The 20,987-nt window shown below is 33.2% G+C and overlaps 1 protein-coding gene across 11 annotated transcripts in view; it reads left to right on the top strand.

Moving 5' to 3' along the window:
• UPF2 (UPF2 regulator of nonsense mediated mRNA decay) overlaps positions 1-20,987 on the top strand; it is a gene marked incomplete at its 3' end in the record, with an annotated part of 163,577 nt that overhangs the window by 48,437 nt on the left and 94,153 nt on the right. For all 11 annotated transcript variants that reach the window (XR_013758087.1, XR_013758088.1, XR_013758089.1 and 8 more), the window contains 3 exons: positions 9,360-9,468; positions 17,789-17,902; positions 20,183-20,299. Coding sequence is in view for 2 of the 11 variants with exons in the window: in XM_079106198.1 (XP_078962324.1) it covers positions 9,360-9,468; positions 17,789-17,902; positions 20,183-20,299 (340 nt within the window). The remainder of the gene's footprint in view (positions 1-9,359; positions 9,469-17,788; positions 17,903-20,182; positions 20,300-20,987) is intronic.

The raw sequence follows: 20,987 nt of genomic DNA, 5'->3' as shown, positions 1-20,987 counted from the left end.
CCCAAATTTTGTTCTGTGTAAGGGATATGTTTATCACTTAAGCCGCCTAGTGGTATTGTTCAAGATCTAACGTGTTGGAACTGGATTTCCATTCACATTTTACCTTTGGCTTCTGCCATTAATTTACCTTGCTCCAAATCTGGACTGATTTGATAACTTCTGTCAAATGTAGGCAGTATTTGGGTTTGTAAATTATATGCATCTGATTCTGAAAATGAAGTTGGCAGAATTCTTTACCCCTACCGTCTTGCTGTAGTATGATGTCTGGATGGAATGGGGAAAATGATTGTCTCAAATTGTCATGTCTATACTGGACTTTCAAATACAGTTTTAAAGCTAGAAATTAACATTTTAAAAATGTTTCTCCATGTGTCTTCTAGTATTCATGAACTGGGGTGATTACATCACTTTTCTCCAAGCTTTTAGTTTCATTATGTCATCCCCTTCAGGTAATGTAGTTTATCTCTTAGAAATGCAGTGATTAAAAAATTCTTGATCTACAAACTGGGAATCACACACTTACAATCCCAGTGATTTGGGAGGCTGAGACAGTTGGATCGCAAGATTGAGGCTGGTGTTGGCAACTTAGGGAGACCTTATCTCAAAATAAAAAGGACTGGGATGTAGCTCAGTGAGGGAGCACTCCAGGGTTCAGTTCCCAGTACTATTGAAACAATAGCAAAAATCGTTTACATATATTTTTTCAAAGTTCATCTTTTCTTTATACTGATATTCTAGTTTTCTTGCACCAAAACATAACCAAACTATTTTCAGCTTTTTCAGTGAGAAAGATCAATTTTCCTGAGAAGATGTATGACTAGGAATAGGGTAAACTTTGCTGAGGTAACAAACCTATGAAATATTAAAGATTTCTTAGTCCACTTCTAAGGAGTGACCCAAAGGTCCAGACTGTTCTCATCTCACTGCCATGGTTTCTAGGGTCAGATGGGAAGACAGTGTGTGAACTGAGGCTAGTCCTAGATACTATGGAAAAGACATGGCACTCTTAGCCCGTTGATGAGTCCAGCATAAACATTCAGAAAACATAGGGAAACATATGGTGGAAGGAACAATGAGTTAGCACTCTGGCCCTTGCCTAGGGATTTCTTTTTAGTCATTACCATAAGTGCAGAAGGATGGGAAGCAGACCTCAAAGGATTCGGAGAAGGCTTTATTCCTTCGCAGACTCCCACACCATTGGGGCCCATTTTCCAGATGGGGAAAATGTCTATCAGTTACAGAGGGGGTTCTGGTTTTATAGGGTATAGTGAGGATGATGTAATCATTGGAAACCATACACCTGCAGTTTTGACTGTGCAGTTTTGACCATCAGGGGCTAGTTGTACAGGTTAAAACCAGACCCTGAGGGATGAATACTCAAATCTTGCCCATTGTCATTCAGGACTAATTTGAAGTGCGGGAAGGTCAAGTTTTAGGGTCTGGCATTCCATATCTGCCCCTTTCCTTTAGAGGACCCATTGTTATCAGGAATGCACTGGGAGAGGTTTAATGTTTGACCCATTTCTCCTCCCTTCTCCTGAGCCACACGTTCCTCCATTTTCTTGGGATCTGTCCTATAGGAATATTATTTTCCATAACAGTTACACTTTTATTTCTCTAGTTGTTAACCATATTGAAAACAAAAATATTCATTATGGTTTGGCTGGTAGAGAACAGTCTGTTGTAAGATGTTACTTATTTGTAGCTTTGTTACTCTTTACTGATATTTTTATATTTATATAAATTGCAGTCAATTGTATCAAAATCTGATTTGTGTGATTACATTTCCAATTTTTATGTATTTCGTATGTTAATACTCTTTAGTCTTTTCATTGTTTGAATAAAACCGTCTCAATCTCTTTGAAGTTCCTTTAGTCTGTTTTTCCTTTGTTTACATGTCCACAAGATGGAGTAATTGAGAGTGTTAAACCAAATTGTGGTTCCTAGTTGACTCTATGTTTTTATTAATCAGAATCGCCTTTCATTTTGAAGGTCTTCTTTTGTCCTTAACCACTAGACATCTTTCTACCCTCTCTGAAAGATTCGTCCCTGAGGAAGATGGCTTGGTCCCAAGGAATACTGAAATAGATAATAATCAAGTCCATTAAGCCTCTTGTCAGTTCCTCCATTTCCCTACTTCTGAATTCTTAAACCTTTCTCTATCCTTTGAATAAAAGAGATGGCTGGTAGCCCACAAGGGGAGGGATAAGAGGAGCAAAGAGGGCTGCACCTAGAGTAAGCAGACTGAATAGAATATTGTCCTGGGTTAAGAGTTATAAGAGGTAGCAAGTTACTCAGCCTTCTGGAGATGGGATCAAATTTGACCTCTCTGAGGGAAAGGGGCAAAGAAATACTTTCTGTCACCTTCTTTTAGCTTCCCACCCTTACCTAGCCTCACTAGGCACCCTTCTATTCTACATCTAGACACTTGGTGCCTCAAGTAGAAAGATGAGCCTCCCTCTTTCTGTGACATTTTGTTTTCCCACTCTCCTTTAAGGACATGAATCCTATTAAATGTCTTTTTATTTTTTTCTGTAACCAGGATTCTCTCCTTCTTCTCTCTACCCTCAGATGACCAAAAAATAGAGTGGCAAAACCAGAATGGATTATTTATTTAATAGTTGTTTAAGTGCCTATAATTACGAGGCCCCATAGGTTATATATAGATTGTAGTAGGGAATTTAGCTATTTGACTTGGTTTATATAATTTGGTTTAGGCAATATGAAACTAAATAACTCTTAAGGTTCTTTATAATTCTTTCTTTTTTAAAAACACAACTCTATTGAGATGTAATTTACCCATTTAAAGTATGTTCTAAATATATGCAATCATCACCAAAATCTAAATAAAAACATTTTTGTACCCCTGAGAGAAACACCATATCCTAGTAGGTAATCCTGTTCTGTCTCTTGTCCCCTTCTCCCCAACTGACTAACCATGAATCAGCTTTCTCTCTATGGATTTGCCTGTCCTGAACATTTCATATAAATGGGCATCATAAAATATGTGGTCTTTCATGTCTGACTTTTTTTGCTTATGACCATTATTTCATTGTATAGATATACCACTTTTATATATTCATTTATCAGTTAATGAATAGTTGATTGTTTTTATTTTTTGCCTATTAGGATTAAATGATCTTATGACATTTCACAAGCAAGCCTTTGTAGATATCTGTTTTGGGTTCTTTTAGACATATACCTAGAGGGTGGAATTGCTGGATCATATAGTTTAGCATTTTGAGTAACTGTTGAACTATTTTTCACAGTGGCGGCATCATTTTATGTCCCCAGCAGCAAAGCAGTGTGTTTCTAATTTCTCCACATCCTTGTGCACACTTGTTATTGTCCATTTTTAGATTATAGCCATCCTAGCTAGTGTGTTCCAAGTGGTGCTTTTGATGTTGTATTTCCCTAAGGCTAGTGATATTGTGCTTTTTTTCATAAGCTTATCGACCATTTGTATATCTTTGGGAAATGTCAGTTATTGTCTTTCCTCCTCACTTCCCTTCCTCTTTTAATTGTATTTATCTTTTTACCAATGACTTATTAGTTTCTATGTATTCTGGGCAAACATCCTTTATAAGATATATAATTTGGAAATATTTTCTCTCATCTTTGTCTTTTCATTTTCTTGGTGGTATAAGTTACAGCCCCAGTTTAAAAAAAAAAAAATTGATGTAGTCCATCTTTACAATTTTTAAATAAATAGTGGTGGAAAAAAATATCAAAAGACAGGGCTGGGGTTGTGGCTCAGTGATGGAGCACTTGTCTAGCCCTAGCATGTATAGGGCACTGGGTTCAGTTCTTAGCAATGCATGTAAATAAATGAAGAAAATAAAGGTCTGTCTAGCTGTCTGTCTATACACACACACACACACACACACACACACACACACACACACACACACACACACACATATGGGCTGTCATTAGGGACTAGGATTGTGGCTCAACCAGTAGAGTGCTCACCTAGCACTTATGAGGCACTGGGTTTGATCCTCAGCACCACGTAAAAATAAATAAAATATGTGTCCAACAACAACTAAAGAAAATATTTTTTTAAAAGTCTGTCATTATATCTCTTCACCTATTAATTTAAAGAAGCTCATAAAGTATAGAAATCTCCTTAATTAGGTATTTGCATATCATTTTATAGGCAATGTATAACAGCCACGTATGCATATATAATTGAAATTTCACATTAAATATTTACCTCTTAACTACACATGTCAGCTACCCAGATCAAGATACAGAACATTCCCAACACCCAAAACCTTCTTACCCAAGCCAGATTTTGATTTTAAAAGTCAATCAGAATCAGGGAAAGTTACATAAAAAATCTTCCTTTTCCTTATTTTAAGTAGAGATGCACCCCCTGTTGTTTTTAGTGACTTAGAAGTCAATGAATTTAGCCAGGTGTTGGTGGTGATGTCCAGAATCTCCATAGATGAATATTAACAGAATGCCCTTAAGGTGTGAAATGCCGCACTAGATTCTTGAACAGCTTTTTCTGATCTGGCTTTTAGGAGAGCTTGCTAGTAGTTTTGTGAGAGTTGCAAGTGGATCGTCTCCATCACTAAATTTGAAACTGCAAAAAAAATGTTTTTAAAAATCTACTAATATGTTATACCACTTGATGGCACTGTTACATTGGGATCAGCAGTATTGTCACAAATCAACATGGCATTTGGCTGTTGATTTCAGAGTAAATTACCCCCATCTTTTTATTATATCTTGTCTCTTTGGAATCATGTGTTTTGGTGTTTCCTATGAATAAAATTCTTTGTATTTTTAAATTCAGTTGTAACAGTGCTTTTTTTCATGTTCATTTTTTTTTCCAGGCATTTTTGAGCATACAAATACAATTAATGACTTTTAAGAGTCAAATACTTTAAATTTTTAGAGAAGGATTGACATCTTTTGTTGATTAGCAGATAAAAACCTATAAAAATTTATTTTGCCCCCCTCAGTAACAAAAGTAAATGTACACACGTGCATGTTTATGTTAGTTTTGTTATTTGTGGTTAGTGAATGAGTGTTTATTAGCTTGCTGATAATTAACTGCTGGTAGGCTATATAAAGGTGTGTGATTCAGAGACCTCAAAAATATAAACAAGATTTTGTTGTTTAAGGGGGAAAATTCTTTCTAAGTGGTTTACTGTTAGCTCTTGGTAAAAATGCTCACCACTCTTTTAGAAGATCGTAGAATCGTTTTCAAAAAAAAAAAAGATTCAAGTTTATTTTCCATTTGCTTTTCAGAAAACTCAGATGAAATCTATTAAGCTTACTGAATGAATTATCTAACTTAAATTTTAACAAAGAAATTGGCTCTTTATGTTGACCAAGGTGCTTTGTGTTGTGTTTTAATAACTGTAACATGATTGATGAGCCCTCATACTGTAGTCCCTTTCAGACTTGCACTCTTAGGAAGAAAAGATAACAAAATTCTTAAACCAGGACTTGCATTGAGTAAGCATAACATGTATATATTTTATTTGTAACACAAAGGATTTTACTTTGTGAAGTAATGAGTAAATAGTCACAGAACTTGAAGATTTAAATAGGGCAAGGTGAAATTTAGTATCATCTATCCATTTTAATAGAGTATTCTGAGAAAATAAAATATCTGACTTTGCTTCTACATGACCAATTCTGGAAGAAGAACTAGGATAACTAACTATGTGAAAAGACTTTAAAGATTTAAGCTATCCTTGAGAATCCTTAATATATTCCTTAATGTTTTCATTAGTGCATTATTCATAATAGTAGGGTCATTTTCTTAGACATGTAAAAAATCCATATTAAAGCTGAAAGCTCTTCCCTGTGTTGTTATAGTTTGCCAACTGTGCTTGAACAGATAGCACAAACTGTTTTCCTTGAAAATGAATAGCTATAACTACCTATCTTTGAGGCTAGGAAAAAGTTTGGCAATAGATTGGGCTAATTAGAAGGGGAAGTTTTTTTTAAATAAAGCAAAGTATAAGTAACATACCAAGGAATAGAGTAAGGAAATGACATAGGTTTTGGTTTTGGTTTTGGTTTTGGTTTTTTGGTGGTTTTTTTTGTTTGTTTGTTTGTTTGCTTTTTTTGTGGCACTAGGGATCGAACCGGGGTTGAACCAGGGTTGCTTAACCACTGAGCCACATCCCCAGCCCTTTTTATTTTTTGTTTTGAGACAGGATCTCACTCAATTGTTTAGGGCCTCACTAAGTTACTGAGACTGGCTTTGAACTTGCAGTCCTCCTGCCTCAGCTTCCTGAGCCACTGAGATGCCACCATACCCAGCAATGTAAGAGTTTTTGATGCCAAGTGTTATGATCTCAAACTTAGCTTAAAAAGAAATACAATACAAAAAGACAACCAAAGTGAAATTTAGAGAGCTGATTCTGAGAAAAATCTAAATACAGAAGCATCTGGAAGATATATTATGAAGAAAAAGAACAGTAAAAATTTTAAGAAGTGATCAGATAATATGCTAGCAGTGTTTAAAAGTCACATTAAAATCTCAGTGAAACATAATATTGGGAAAAAGATAATTCATTTCTAGAATTGGCTCAAGTCAAGAGTACCCCCATAGATTAATGATTATTGAAGAAAATATAAGAAGTTGTTAGTTAATTTCATCTTAGACTCCATAGCTTTAGCTTTACTGAGTTCTTTTAGTCCCATGGAGCAAGAATTTTCTCTGTTATATGACTAGTTCCAGAGCATAGAAAAGAACATTTGGCATTTCATGTGTGAAGAAATAGACTAAATCTAACAAAAAGGAGCAAGAAATTAAAAGTATTGACCAATCTCATTTTTGACTGTTGATAGAAAAATTAAACTAGCAACACTAGCAACTCAGATGAATAGTATATTTTAAAATAAAAATCTGGCATGGTCAAAGATTGATCTTAGGAATGGACAAATACTTTAACATGGGAAACTTATTAATGTATCTAACACTAGTTGGGAAAATAAAAAACTATATGAATATCCCATCAATTGCTTAAAAGGAACATTTGATAAATTAGCTTTGTTTGATAAAATACAAAATTATAAAACATTCTCTTCGTTTTCCTCTTCATATTTTTATTGGTGCATTATAGTTATACATAATGATGGGATTTGTTGTTACATATTTGTACAAACAATATAACAATATAATTTCGCCACTATCTCTCCACAGCACTTCTTCCCTCCCTCCTCATCTCCCATCTCTGATTCCTTTCTTCTACAGATCTCTTTTTATTTTTCGTGAGATTCCTGCTGCCTGCCCCCTATTCCCCCACCTTCTTTCCCTTTTTCTTCTCTAGCTTCTACATATAAAACATTCAGCCCTTGACCTTCTGAGTTTGGCTTATTTCACTTAACATAATGATCTCTATTTCCATACATTTTTCTACAAAGGACATAATTTCATTTTTCTATATAACTGAATAAAACTTCATTAGGTATATTTACCAGATTTTCTTTATCCATTCATCCATCAGTGGATACCTAGGCTGGTTTCATAGTTTGGCCATTATAAATTGTGCTGCTGTAAACATGGGTATGCATGTATCACAATAGTATGATGACTAATTTTTTAGGATAAATACTGAGAAGTGGTATAGCTGGGTCATTTATTATTATTATTATAAAAATGAGATGATACTTCTTTAACATGGGGGAAAATATCCTAGATTAATATACTAATAACAATATACTGAAAAGTGAGATATCAGAGACATTCAGTTACACAACAAATTTATGTATGGTGCGCATACTTTGTTCCAGACACTATTTTCAGTATTTATCAGAGTACCTTACAGCAATACTTTGTTTTTGCAGTATCAAGGAGTGATATGACTCCTGCTGTGTACATTTTTCCTGCAAAAGAAGCTTAACCTTTCATGGATAAAACTTAAAATAGTTTAAATAAACATGTAAAGTTTAACATTATATATTCTAATGGTGAAACATTTTGAATCTTTACGTAATAGTTATAGTTTTCACTGTTTCTTTGAAGAGGGATAAGATTCATTTTTAAAAATTAAGGTACCACTAAATTGCTCCCATACTGATCTGACACCTATTCCCTAATTTCTGAAATGATTATAATATCCACCTCATAGGGTGCTTATTAGGATTAGCAAGTTGAATAGTACCTGTAAGATGCCTGGGACTGGGCCTAGCATATTTGTAAGAACATTAAAACAATCAAAGAGGAATACAAAGTTTTGACAACTTTAGGCATCAGTTTCATCAGTTTCCTTCCCTTAACCCCACCTTTCAAATGTATCTCCATTCTTCCTTCACTGTGCCCCTTCAAGGTCAGTCTGTTCATGCTGGAAACTTTGCAGATGTAATTCTAAACCTTTCATGATATGTAGTCTTCCTGGTATTAAATTATTTTCATGCACTCTTATATAGGGATATATTTGAGAATAATTAAGACTTGCAGTATTATTTGATTCTGTTATAATTAACTTCAGGCTGTCATAGTTTTAGCTTATGTTGTCTACATTTTACAGTTTTTAGCTTCCTTTCTCTCTGTCAGCTATCTTGCTCTTGTCAGTGTTGCTGCCTTTGTTAGTTTGTCACTGTTTCTCATCTTCAGCCTCTGATCTGCTGAGTGTTGAATTATTAAGTAATCAAATTTTATAGAATAATATCTGGCAAGAAGGAAAAATAAGTTTTAGTTTGTATGTTGATTCTGATTAGTAGTGCCTGCCTATACAGTTAAGCTCTTGTGTCTTTGACTTGTGGTTAAGTAGGATCTAGAGCTGTATCCATGTTTGATGTGAGAGTGCTCAGACAATGGAAGAGGTGCCACATATTGCCATTGATTGTCTAAAGTAAGATCCTGTATGAGAGTCCACATGGGTTCTGTGATAAGTGAAATATATGTCAGTGGATTTGGGGATAATTATTTTAATATCTGAGATCAATTTTTTTGGTTCTTGGTCATGTTCTTACTTTAGACATTGAGACTTCCAAATAACTTACCCCAACCTAAATGAAGGAAATGGTTTGAAAGGGCTCTGCCTATTTTAGTTACCATTGGGTTTGTTTGTTACTTAGTATTTATGTGATAAAGCTATGTCAAAACTTAATAATTGTTTCTTCACTTAGTGTCTCATATTTTATCAGAATTAACTATGTAGTCAATTTTCAAATGTGTGACAAATGCACTGAATGGAAATTGTCAGATTATTAGTAAACTTTCACAAGGCTTGTTGACTTTCCAGACACTTCATGATGGCAATAAATAGGCATGTTAGTTTTTATAAACATTTAATGTGTGAATATATCTGAGAAAGTTTAAATTTAAAAATGAATTTTTTCCAGTATGTCTTTCCTTTTACACATATCACATATAACTTTTGCAGGTTGGATTTGCTACCATTTTATGCAAGATTGGTTGCTACATTGCATCCCTGCATGTCTGATGTAGCAGAGGATCTTTGTTCCATGCTGAGGGGGGATTTCAGATTTCATGTATGTATTTAAGTATTTATTTTGTAATATATATATTCTTGTAAGTTGAGTGAGGATTCTTTAAGACATAATTGTTTTATTGGTAAGTTATTTTTGAAATTTGATAGTGGTATAACAGTGCAGAATGTGTAGGATTCTGAATTTTTGAATGTAAATTTATTTAGCAATGCTCAAAATTGTTAAGTGATATTTCAACTGGGAAGGAAGCTGTCTTTACTACCTTGTTCCCCCATTGTAGGAACTGCACTTTTTGCTTTTATAAATTAAAAATGTTTTCTAAAGTCAAGACAGAGGCCTCATAGGTGGTCCCAGAAGAAACAGGATTGACTGAAGAGGTGGGACTTGCTGCATAGGTGTCTCTCTAGGTACTGGGTGTGGAGTATAAAATGTACCATAAATTCTATGATCTTAAATGCTGCTTTCACTCATGTTTATTGATTCTTACCTTAAGAATCTTTACCTTGGCTAGTGATGAGTTCTTTAAAGAGCCTGCTGGCAAATTTGGTCAGGGGTCTGTTACCAGACAGCAGATGACTTCCCTTCCTTTCCTGTCTCAGGAGCTAAAGAGACTACATGTTAGTGGTTCTCCCAAACCCTCATTACCCAGCCATGTTGTGGCAATGAGTTTCCAATATAGACATGATTGGGTAAAAATGATACTGCTAGAGGTGACTGAAAGTCAGCATTGGTAGACTTTGGAAAGACATGAAATTTTAAGTGTGGAAAAATTATGTTCACAAAATTTAGCATTATAGTAAGCGAGTGCAAATAAAAACAAAATGTTTGCTGTCCTTAGTACTTGCTTTACTGCACTCATTATACGCAAATCAGTAGTATTGCTGCCACTCAGAGAAGAGCAGATAATTCCTGAGATCAGGAACTTCATGATACATTTGGGGAAACAAGGCATAAATATTCACAGAAGCAAGAAGAAAATAAAAATCTAACACTTAAATATAATAGATATAAGGATTGCATGCTTAACTAGCAAATGAATTATGGGACAGTAAGTGCCTTGAGTTCAGAGGAAGGAGAAAGTCTCAGGGGCAGAGTGATCTGTAAATCCTTCTTGCTGTAAAAGTTAATTTTGTTAGTATGAGCTTTGTGGTTAAGATTTTTCTGGACCAGTTTTTGCAAAAACATTTCAGATTTTCATAACTAATATTAAGCAAGGTAAGATTTCTGTGTTTAGAGAAGTTTGAAAACACTGAGCAACAGTAAAGTTAAATGGTTTTTTTTTTTTTTTTTTTCTATTATAAGAATTCTCAAAACTTTAATAAGATAGTATGCTCTCTGACTCTCCTGGGAGGGACGTGAGTATGTAATCCTGTAAAGAACACACTTTGATAAATGCTGCTAGTTCAGGGACAGATACATCAGAAGTCACATTATTCTTGTTAATGTGTTTAATCCCATTGTACAGACAAGGAAATGTTTTACTGGTTGGCAGTATAAGTATGTTATATGAGTTGTATGAATACACCTCTTAGCCAAACCCCAAATTAAACGAAGAACAAGTTTCTGGACTAAGCATAATTATTACATTTGGTGAATCACTTAAAATTAAGAAAATTTTATCCCCATACACTCCTTTTGCACACTGAAAATTGGGGTGGGAGTTGGGGTAATCAGCATTTTTATTGTTACTCTTGCAATGCTTCATTATAGTAGGAACAGTATGAGAATTTTAGGACCACACTTTTGGAACCATTGCTCTCAGGAGAGAAGAAAGGCATTTTTGAGGTAACTGATCACCACTTTCTCCACCAGGATCTGTTGGTTTCTAATAGACTATAATATGTATAATATGTCAAAATACACTATACTGTCATATATATCTAAAAAGAAATTTAAAAACGAAAAATAGGCCATAAATGTGTTCAACACTATTCTCAAACGAAAGCAAAATAATAACTGCTAAAGAAATGTCTCATGAGGCACAGTGGCACATACCTATAGCCCCAGCTACTAGGGAGGTTGAGGCAGGCGGATCACATATTGGAGGCCAGTCTTGGCAACTTAGACTATATCAAAATAAAAGTAATAATAATAAGGGTTGGGGATGTAGCTCAATGGGTAGGGTACCATTGGGCTCAATCCCCAGTACTGCCAAGAAAAAAAAATTCTGTCACACTCTCCACCCCTTCCACACATGCACGTTGTAGCCAACCTCTTTCTTTTCCTTCTTACTTGTATGTCTTAGAATACATTTTTCTCTCCTCATAAATTTGCCCTTTGATTCACCATCATAGCAGCACCTTGACAGAGACCACCAACATTTTCCTAAGACTGTTAGTTGATGTCCCTGCAGATTCTAAACTGTTGGACTCACCTGCTTTTTTAGGAAACCATCATTCTGATTCCACCACAACTTAGCATTAATAACTTTGGCCAATTTACTCAATTACTCTAAACCTGTTACCTTGTCTATTAAATGGGGATAATAAATATATCCTTTAAAATAATTGTTCTTAAGGGTTGAATGAGGTAATACATATACAGATTCTTCATATAGTACCTGAACACAAATATCATTATCATAATAATTGTCCCTTCTCTACCAGCCCTCTTTCCTGGTTCTTTCTTATGATTATATTCTCAGTCGTCTTCACTGTTTTTCTAGCTGAGTTTCATTCGTTGGGATTTTCTTGTTGTTCTTCCTTCACTCTCCTTTTTGATGGAACACATTGTACTTGGGCTTCAGTTAACATCTGTTTTCCAACAAACCCAAATCCCCAAATGTATATCTCTTAGCAAAACCTCTTTATCGGTACTTAGAAAGTTTTTAGGTTCTTCTAGCTAAATATGTCCAAAAACCAAAATCATTGTTTTTCATCTTAAAAATGTCTTTATCTTTTACTTCCTTGAATCTGCTTCTGTAATCTTCAGAGAAACATACAATCTATTTTATCCAACTGTTAAGAGGCCTCTGACTTTCAAGAGTCAGTGTTCACTAAATTCCCTTACTCCTTCTTTATAAAACATCTCAAACCTAGCATATTCTTTTCATACCTGCTGCCTCTGTGTTTTATTATCCATAGCTTGAGTTACACTAGGCCTTTTAACCAGGTTTCCCTGTCTCTTTTATCTAGGTACTAAATACTGCCTTAGTCTTCTACTTCCACTTGCTTAAGAACCTCACTTGATAAGTGAAGATGGTTAACAAAACTATATGAAATATCTCTGGTAGTTAAATAAATTCTAGTTAAAACAGTGAGTTTGCTAATTTGGCAGATTACTAAAGGCAACAGAAATGAGAAACCAACATTCTTGTATATTTATTCAGGTAGAACTTGAAGTGGCATTTTGGCAATATTTTTCAGGATCCTTGGAGGCATTCATACATTGAGTAGCTCAAGAATCTGTCCTGAATAAATAGTTCTGTATACCAAATGCACTTATTTGCATCAAAAATTGTAATGAGAAAAAAATGATCATCTAAAAGCCCAACAGTAATTAAAAATGTGGTTAGATAAACACAGTGCTGATGAGATAGAGAACCAGTTTTTATTTTTACACAAACATTTTCATATTATAGAGAAAATACTTTTTTTGGAAAAAAAAGCAAGATTAAAAAATCATATATAATAAATTTATAGGTATGTTAAAATGTTTAGATAGTAGAAAATAGAAAAAAATTACATGAATAGATTAACAGTGACTGTCTGGATAATGAAACTAGGAGGAATATTTTTGCTTTCTAATTTGTTCTTCAGATTTTCAGTATAGTCTACTTTTTAAAAACAATTTTTCAAATTGTCGATGGACCTTTATTTTGTTTATTTACATGTAGTGTTGACAATTGAACTGAGAGCCTCACATGTGCTAGGTAAGCGCTCTACCACTGAGCTACAATCCCAGCCCCTAGGCAACGTCTTTAATGATAGAAGAGACAACTTTTTACGTATAATCAAATCACTCTCATTTGTGTTTTTTAATTAGTGGTCTCAATTTTTTCGATAGAAACCTTTTTATTGATTAAAATATGTTGGCCACATACCCCAAAGTTCATTTATTTTAAAATTATACCACATATTTGTAATTGTACCAAATACTTTATGTACATCATAGAATATAAGTAAATAGAGGGCTGGGGAATGTAGCTCAGTCATGGAGCACTTGTCTGGTATGTGTGAGGCCCTGGGTTTGATCCTTAGCAAACCATAAAAGTAAATAAAATGAAGGCATGCTGTCCACCTACAACTACGGAAAAAAAAATTTTTTAAAAGTAAATAAAGGGGTTGGGGTAGTGGCTCAGTGGTAGAGCACTTGCTTAGCACATGTGAGGTACTGGTTTCAATTCTTAGCACCACATAAAAAATAAAGATTTGGTGTTTATCTACAACTGAAAATATTTTTTAAAAAAAGGAAACAAAGTTATAAAGTAAAAGTATATAAATAGAAATTCCAATTCCCCCCACCCCATACACATACATATCCCAGTAGATCAAGAACATTTTGTGCATTCCACTTTTCAGATCACTGGTCCACAGAATAAAAAAAGAAAATTAATTTTAAAGAAAGATAAGTTTACTTTATAGACTTAGTACTCATTACATGTTTTTTAACACAGTAAGTTTTCAGAAAAGTTCATTGAATGATTGAATAAATTTAATGTAAAACATTGATCAAATTATGGAGGAAAGGAAGTACTTCTTTGGTTGAGTATCTATCTGGCCCTTTTAGAGAGGTCAGTGGGTTCTTCCTAAAGGGGAAATAGTAAATGGTAGACATAAGTCTTTAATGTTTATGAGTTAACATATCCAAGAGGTTTTATTGATGTGTACAGATTTATTCAGTTCTTTAAATTTCATCTATCTTTAACAAATGAGTTGCAAACAACATTTTTACTAAGCTTGATTGATGAATTAAGTAAAATCTTACAAGAACCATTATTGAGCTAACAGTATATAGAAAAATATACATCGTTATTTCACATTTAATTTTGCAGAAGCATTTCGACATATGCGGTTATAAGACTTCAAGAAATGAGAGTGACCAATACTGAATGAGGAGTTAGAATAAGTTAGTCTTCTTTTACAAGTTACAACCATTTGAAATGTTTTCAGTTTTATCATTTGAAAATGAGAGAGTGGGACTGGGGTTGTAGTTCAGAGGTATAGCCTTTGCCTAGCATGTGTAGATCCCTAGGTTCAATGCCTAACAACGGCAAAGAAGAAAGAGAAAGGCTGAGGGAGAATATGAGATAATTGGTTTATAATACTTCATTTAAAACTTCTTTAATTTTGTAGAAGCTGAAAAGTTGACTTCATAGAATTAGGGAGTAGAATATTGGTTACCAGAGCCTGGAAAGGTTTTTTGGGTATGGGGCAGAGATAGAAGATGGTTAACAGGTACACAGGAGCAGTTGGAGAGGAAGAATAACTTCTAATATTCTGTAGCACAGTAGGTTAACTATGGTAAACATTTACTAAATCAATTAATTAGATTTCAAAACAGCTAATAGGGAAAGGGGGTATAGCTTAGTGGTAGAGCATGCACTTCACATATAATGGGTTCAGTCCCCACCCCGACCCTCTGAAAAAAAAAAATTCTAAGAGACATTACACATTGTATACATATGTTAAAAATACGATAGCCCATAAATATGTACAATTACTATAAGTCCATTAAAAGTTTAAAATGCATTTTTAAAATTCTATGATTTTTGCCATTTTTAGGTAGGTTATCCCTTTGTAATCTTAAGAAGAGTTAATGTAAATACATACTGTGGGTAACACAGTATGTTATGTATTTTGAAAACTGTAATGCTCAATAATACTTAAAATTGTATGGTATTTCATAGCAGTTGTTCAAAGAGGATGCCCATCCAGAGTCTCCCAAAGAGATTAGAAAAAAATCAGTTCTAACACTAAAAATAGAGCTTCAGAATGGAGTTTTTAAAATGCTTTCTTACGCTTTTCCCCAATATTCTCTTGACTATAAGAGAGATGCACACTCAATGTAATTTTGAAAATATGTAAAGTAGAAAAAAGGATGGGGGGAAACAATTTGATCAGTGAACAGCAAACCCTGTTAACATTTTGGTATTTTCTTTGCCTTTTTTTCTCTATAGTTTTTCATGGATGAATTATACTGTATGTACAATTTTCTGTTCTTATTTCTCACTTAGAAACACTTTACCTTGTCATTTAAAACACTCCTTAAACATCATTTTAACTAGGTGCAGTGGCACATACCTGTAAACCCACCTACTTGGGAGGCTGAGGTAGGAGGACGGCAAGTTTGAGGCCAGTTGACAACTTAATGAAACCCTGTCTCAAAAAATGAAAAGAGCTGGAGATGATGTAGCTCAGTGGTGGAGTGCCCCTGGTCCAGTCCCCACTAGTACATAGGAAAAATAATCATTTTAAAGGTATAACCTTCTTTTGCCCTGTATAATAATTGATTCGTATCAAGGAACTGTAGTCACTATCATCATTATCATGTCCTAATATTTATCCTTATTTTACCAAGTGGAAAGAAAGGTTCAGGCAGTTTATGTGACTTGCCCAGAATCATAATATTCCCCCAGATAATCACAGAGTGCTGGCACTCTGACTAAAGATCTTTTGCTATTTCACTTTGCTGTAATATATATATAAAGGTTAAATATTTTATCTATTTGTTTAATCTGTAAACACTTAGTGCCCATGTATTAGATATACAAATATAGATAAAATTAATAACTAACTTTTACTGATATCTTTCTTGTTCCAAGCACTGTTTGCTGTGCTTTACTTACTTAAAACTCACAACAACCCTATTAGCTCCATTTTACAGAATAGGAAATTAAGGCACAGATTTTAGATATCAGCTCATAAGATGAAATGTGAACCTAATAAAATTGGTCTAGAGTTCATACTCAGTCTACCCTCAAAAGTTCACTAAGGTAAATTAACAAAAATTTTATGTGCCGTGCTTATTAAACATTTGTTTTTGAAAGGGTCTTTATGAAGCCCTCTTCTAAATTGTAAGGTTAAAAACAGTTGTTTATTCAGTATTTCTTTTTTTAACATTAAAAATGAGAATCTAGTTAGTAATATTTTCTATTTGTCTCTAGTCTCAAAAACTGTTTTGTGTTTGTAAATGATGTGACTAAAATAAAGTTTTGGATCAGAGTTGAATTTTTGTGATTTTATTTGATTTTGCTAATTGATTGTTTCATTGATGCTTTAAATTCAGTTAGAATAAACTTCTAGTTTGCTTTGAGTTTTTAGTAAATGTGGTTTTGTGTTGAAAGTAGGTCCTTAAAAGTGAAGATGTCAAATTCTATTGAAGTATTAGCTACTTGGGTATATAAAAGTTTAGTTTTTACTTTAATGACTACCATTAAGTTCACTGCTGCTAGAGAGATTAGATGTTCCTTCAGATGGGGTAGTGCAGTAGAATTCTCAGTTGACTGACAATTAGAATATTTGGATCTTAGTATCCATTCTTGGTCATTTGATAGCTTGGTGGGGTTTTTTAATAACTATTTAATCAAAATGATAACTATAATTCCTTTCTCAGAATGTTCTTATGTGGGAAAAATTAGTCTTCTGGAAAGATTGCTTAACTAATTAAAGGTGCTACCATTTTGTGGTCATTGTTGTTCAAATAAAATATTTCCAGACTGTAGGTTTGATTTTCTGATAAAAAAATATAATTGTGAGGGTAAACCTAATTGCATTTATCTTAATGTGTCCATTCATATTCTGCTGTTTTAATGGGGTTTTGTTACATTATATATTCTTGAAATGTGTGCCATAAGTAGAGGACTTAAATTTGCAAAGGATTTGAACTTTAACATATAACAATGACTGATAATAAAAAACAACAGGGATTACATCGCATGTTTCACTGTAGTGAATTAATTTAAAATGCAGCATAATTCCAGTAAGTCATAATAGTGTTTTTACTTAAGTGAACCTTTGGCATTTATATTTTTAAAGCAGCATTTTCATAAAGTGTGTTCCTTATAACATTAATTTAATGAACTATTAAATAATAGTGGTTAACATTTCAAAAGAAGGGCTTATTTTGTCAAATATATTTGAGTAACATAGATTTAAATTAAGTTAAACAGGTTTATTTAAGGACTTCTTTAAGCCTGAAAAAATGCAGTTTCCCCAGATTATTTGATCATGGAATGTTTTACAGTGCACTTCTTAGGACTTCCTTTGCACTACATAGAGCATCGTTTTCCAAAATGTAGTTACAATACAATAGCAAGAAATTATGCTCCATTTATTTTAAATATTGGGAGTAAATTCAAACATTAACAATTATTACAGAAATTGAAAATGTGGATTAAGCACTTTTTTCTCTTAATTTGTAGGTACGAAAAAAGGACCAGATTAATATTGAAACAAAGAACAAAACTGTTCGTTTTATTGGAGAACTCACTAAGTTTAAGATGTTCACAAAAAATGATACACTACATTGTTTAAAGGTAAGTGCTCTATTGTTTGTTTTTAATATAAAAATATAGTTTTAAGTTATAAGTAGTGAATAAATTGTAATGATTAAATATTTGATTAATACAAAAGAAGATAGGAAAAGGACTGGAGAAGTACTCTTCACTGGTAGAATGCTTGCCTAGTATGCTCAAGGTCTTGGGTTTGATCCCCAGTACCACCAAAAAATAAAAATACAAAAGAAGTAGAAGAAAGAATTTAAAAAGAATATTAAACATATGAACAAGAAAACAAATAATAATGTGGTAGCTATAAAGACAGCTATATTAATAACTGCGCAAAACATAAAGAGATAAGATAACATCTATAAAAAGCCATAAGAACATAAGGATTTGTTTAAAACAACTGTGTGCTATGTACAAGAAACCTTTAAATGTAAACAAGAAAGGTTCAATTAAAAAATTGGCTAACTATACAATACTAATAATAATTAAAACCAGTTTCACTAAACTGTTTTTCAAAGTAAATTTTAAGTTGAAAAACATTAGAAATAAAGGGTACTTCACAATGATGAGTAGGTCATTTTAATGGGAAAGTGTTACTTGAATCAGTATGCATCCAGTAACATTGCTTTAAAATATATAAAGCAAAAATTGACAAGTAATTGAGAAATAAACAAATCCATAATTATAGTGAGAGATTTGAAAATACCTTCAGCTGTTAAAACAGGCAGAAACAAATCCTTAAGCTTGTACTACACAGAATTTGACATTTACCAACCTTCATCTAATTGACACAACAGAATTTATAATCTCAGATATACATGGATCATTTACCATAATCAACCATAAAGTCTGAAAAGATTTGAGAGGATTGAAATTTTTGAGATTTTGGGTTTTGTCCATAATGAAATTAAACCAGAAGTCAGTAACAGTAAGTAAGTATACGTAATAAAACTGATGCAGAAAGACAAAATAGTTCTGCACCTGAAATTGATCATTCTTTTACTAACATTGTTTTTCTCTGTAACGTATTTTCAACCAACATGATTTTCTTGGGTTTTAATATGTATATCACACAAACTTATCTCATGAATTCAGATACATTTAAAACACCCCAAGTTAAACAAAAGTAAACAAGCGTCTTACTACATGGTATCTTAGAATGTTTAAAATACCAATAATCGTCAGACATGGTAGTGCACACCTCTAATCCCAGCTGCTCCAGAGGCCGAGGCAGGAGGTTCTTGAGTTCAAACCCAGCCTTAGCAATTTAGTGAGGCCCTAAGCAACTCAGCAAGACCCTATCTCTAAATAAAATACAAAAAGGGATGGGGATGTGACTCAGTGTTTGAGTGCCCCTGAGTTCAATCCCTGGTACCAAAACAAAAACAAACAAAACCAATAGTCATTATAAATATTCAAGGAATTAAGTTTCCTAAACTTCCTTGGAGCATCTCAGGGGATTGGTAAATTTAGGGAAACTCAAAACAGCATTATAAAAGAGATTATGGGAATTTTTTGAACACTGTAATGGAAAGGAGTCATGCCATGAACTATTTAAAAGTATTATTATATTTGTATTCTTAAAAAATGTAGGAAAGGTACACATTTCTTGATACAGAAATTTGATCTCTTAAGAATTCATTTTAAGGAAATAATCATCAGTATGAGCACAGATGTATCTGCAGGTCATTTATTATACCATTTTTGCCAAAAATGGTGGTAATATATACTATATGCCTTATAAATTATGCCATAGCAGGATTTTTAAAAGGACATGAAAAAATACATTAAGCCAATAAAACCAAGTTATTAAATGATATGTCTAAGTCATTTTTGGTTATAAAAAATATGCACAGAAAAAGATTGAGAGGATAAAAATTAAAATGGCATGGGAATGTGTTTATAAATTGTATACAATAAGCAAGTAATACTTATGTGGTAAGAATTTTTCAACATAAATGTTGTATAGACCAAAACAAAGTCATTGAGAAAATGTTATCTTCATATGTGGCATGTATTTAAATACTTAACATCTAATAATAAATGTAGAATATAGAAAGGACTTTGACATAGTTTCTATATATATGTGAAGGGAAATACATTAAATATATTGAAATTTCTTGACAAAATTTTATGGTACAACACAAAGGTACCCAGCAATGAAACTTACTAAAGGATATTTGATTTTTTTTTTTTTAATCTTTGACATTTTATAAGTTGTTACACATATTAGATGTGTATACTGTTTTCTTTCTCTGCTAGGACTAAAATGTTGTCTTTGTAGTTTTTTTATCATTCTTATTATTCCAGATGCTTCTATCAGACTTTTCTCATCACCATATTGAAATGGCATGTACCCTGCTGGAGACATGTGGACGGTTTCTTTTCAGATCTCCAGAGTCACACCTGAGGACCAGTGTACTTTTGGTAAGGGCTTGAGAATCCTGGTAAGAACTTGAGGTTCTTGATTTACTTCAGGGACTAAAATTATTGCCCAGTGCTGGTCATCTTCTTCTGCCACATGAATACAAACATTTCTACCTAAATTAGAACATTTCATACAATAAACTACCATCCTGGAGTGCTATAGGAATTTTTCTCACTTGGTTATTGGTGAATTCACACTGTTGTAAAGGGGAATTAAGTTGAATCCATAAAACCAAACAAATTATACAAATGAATACATACTCTAGGTTAGAATCATCTTTGTTTTTGCTACATCTCAAGCCATTATTAATGTGTCATATAAAGTGTGAACCTAAAATGATAAAATTAAATTTTAACATTAAAAATTCAAAATATGAACTTAAAAATTTATAAGATGTTATTTCTTAAGCTAATTATGATGTTGACCTGACCATTTCAAGTTTATTAAGCATTCACGTTATTAGGTTTATCGATAATATCTAAGCATTTGCATGCAGACTTTGAGGAGAGAGAGAGATGTGGTAGGAGGGATATTGGTATTAAAGAGAGTTCTGGTTTAGGAATCCCTGGGCATAGACTGTTAACTCTATCAGTGTATTGCATTGCAAAAGTCTTGATTATGTTACTTTGTACATGTTAGATTTTTTTAGACTCTATTTATGAGCCTGAATACTCTGTGCTGAAGATA

The sequence above is a fragment of the Sciurus vulgaris genome (assembly GCF_902686455.1).
Source record: "Sciurus vulgaris genome assembly, chromosome: 12".
NCBI classification, from domain to species: Eukaryota; Metazoa; Chordata; class Mammalia; order Rodentia; family Sciuridae; genus Sciurus; species Sciurus vulgaris.
This window is presented reverse-complemented; position numbering and strand designations above follow the sequence as displayed.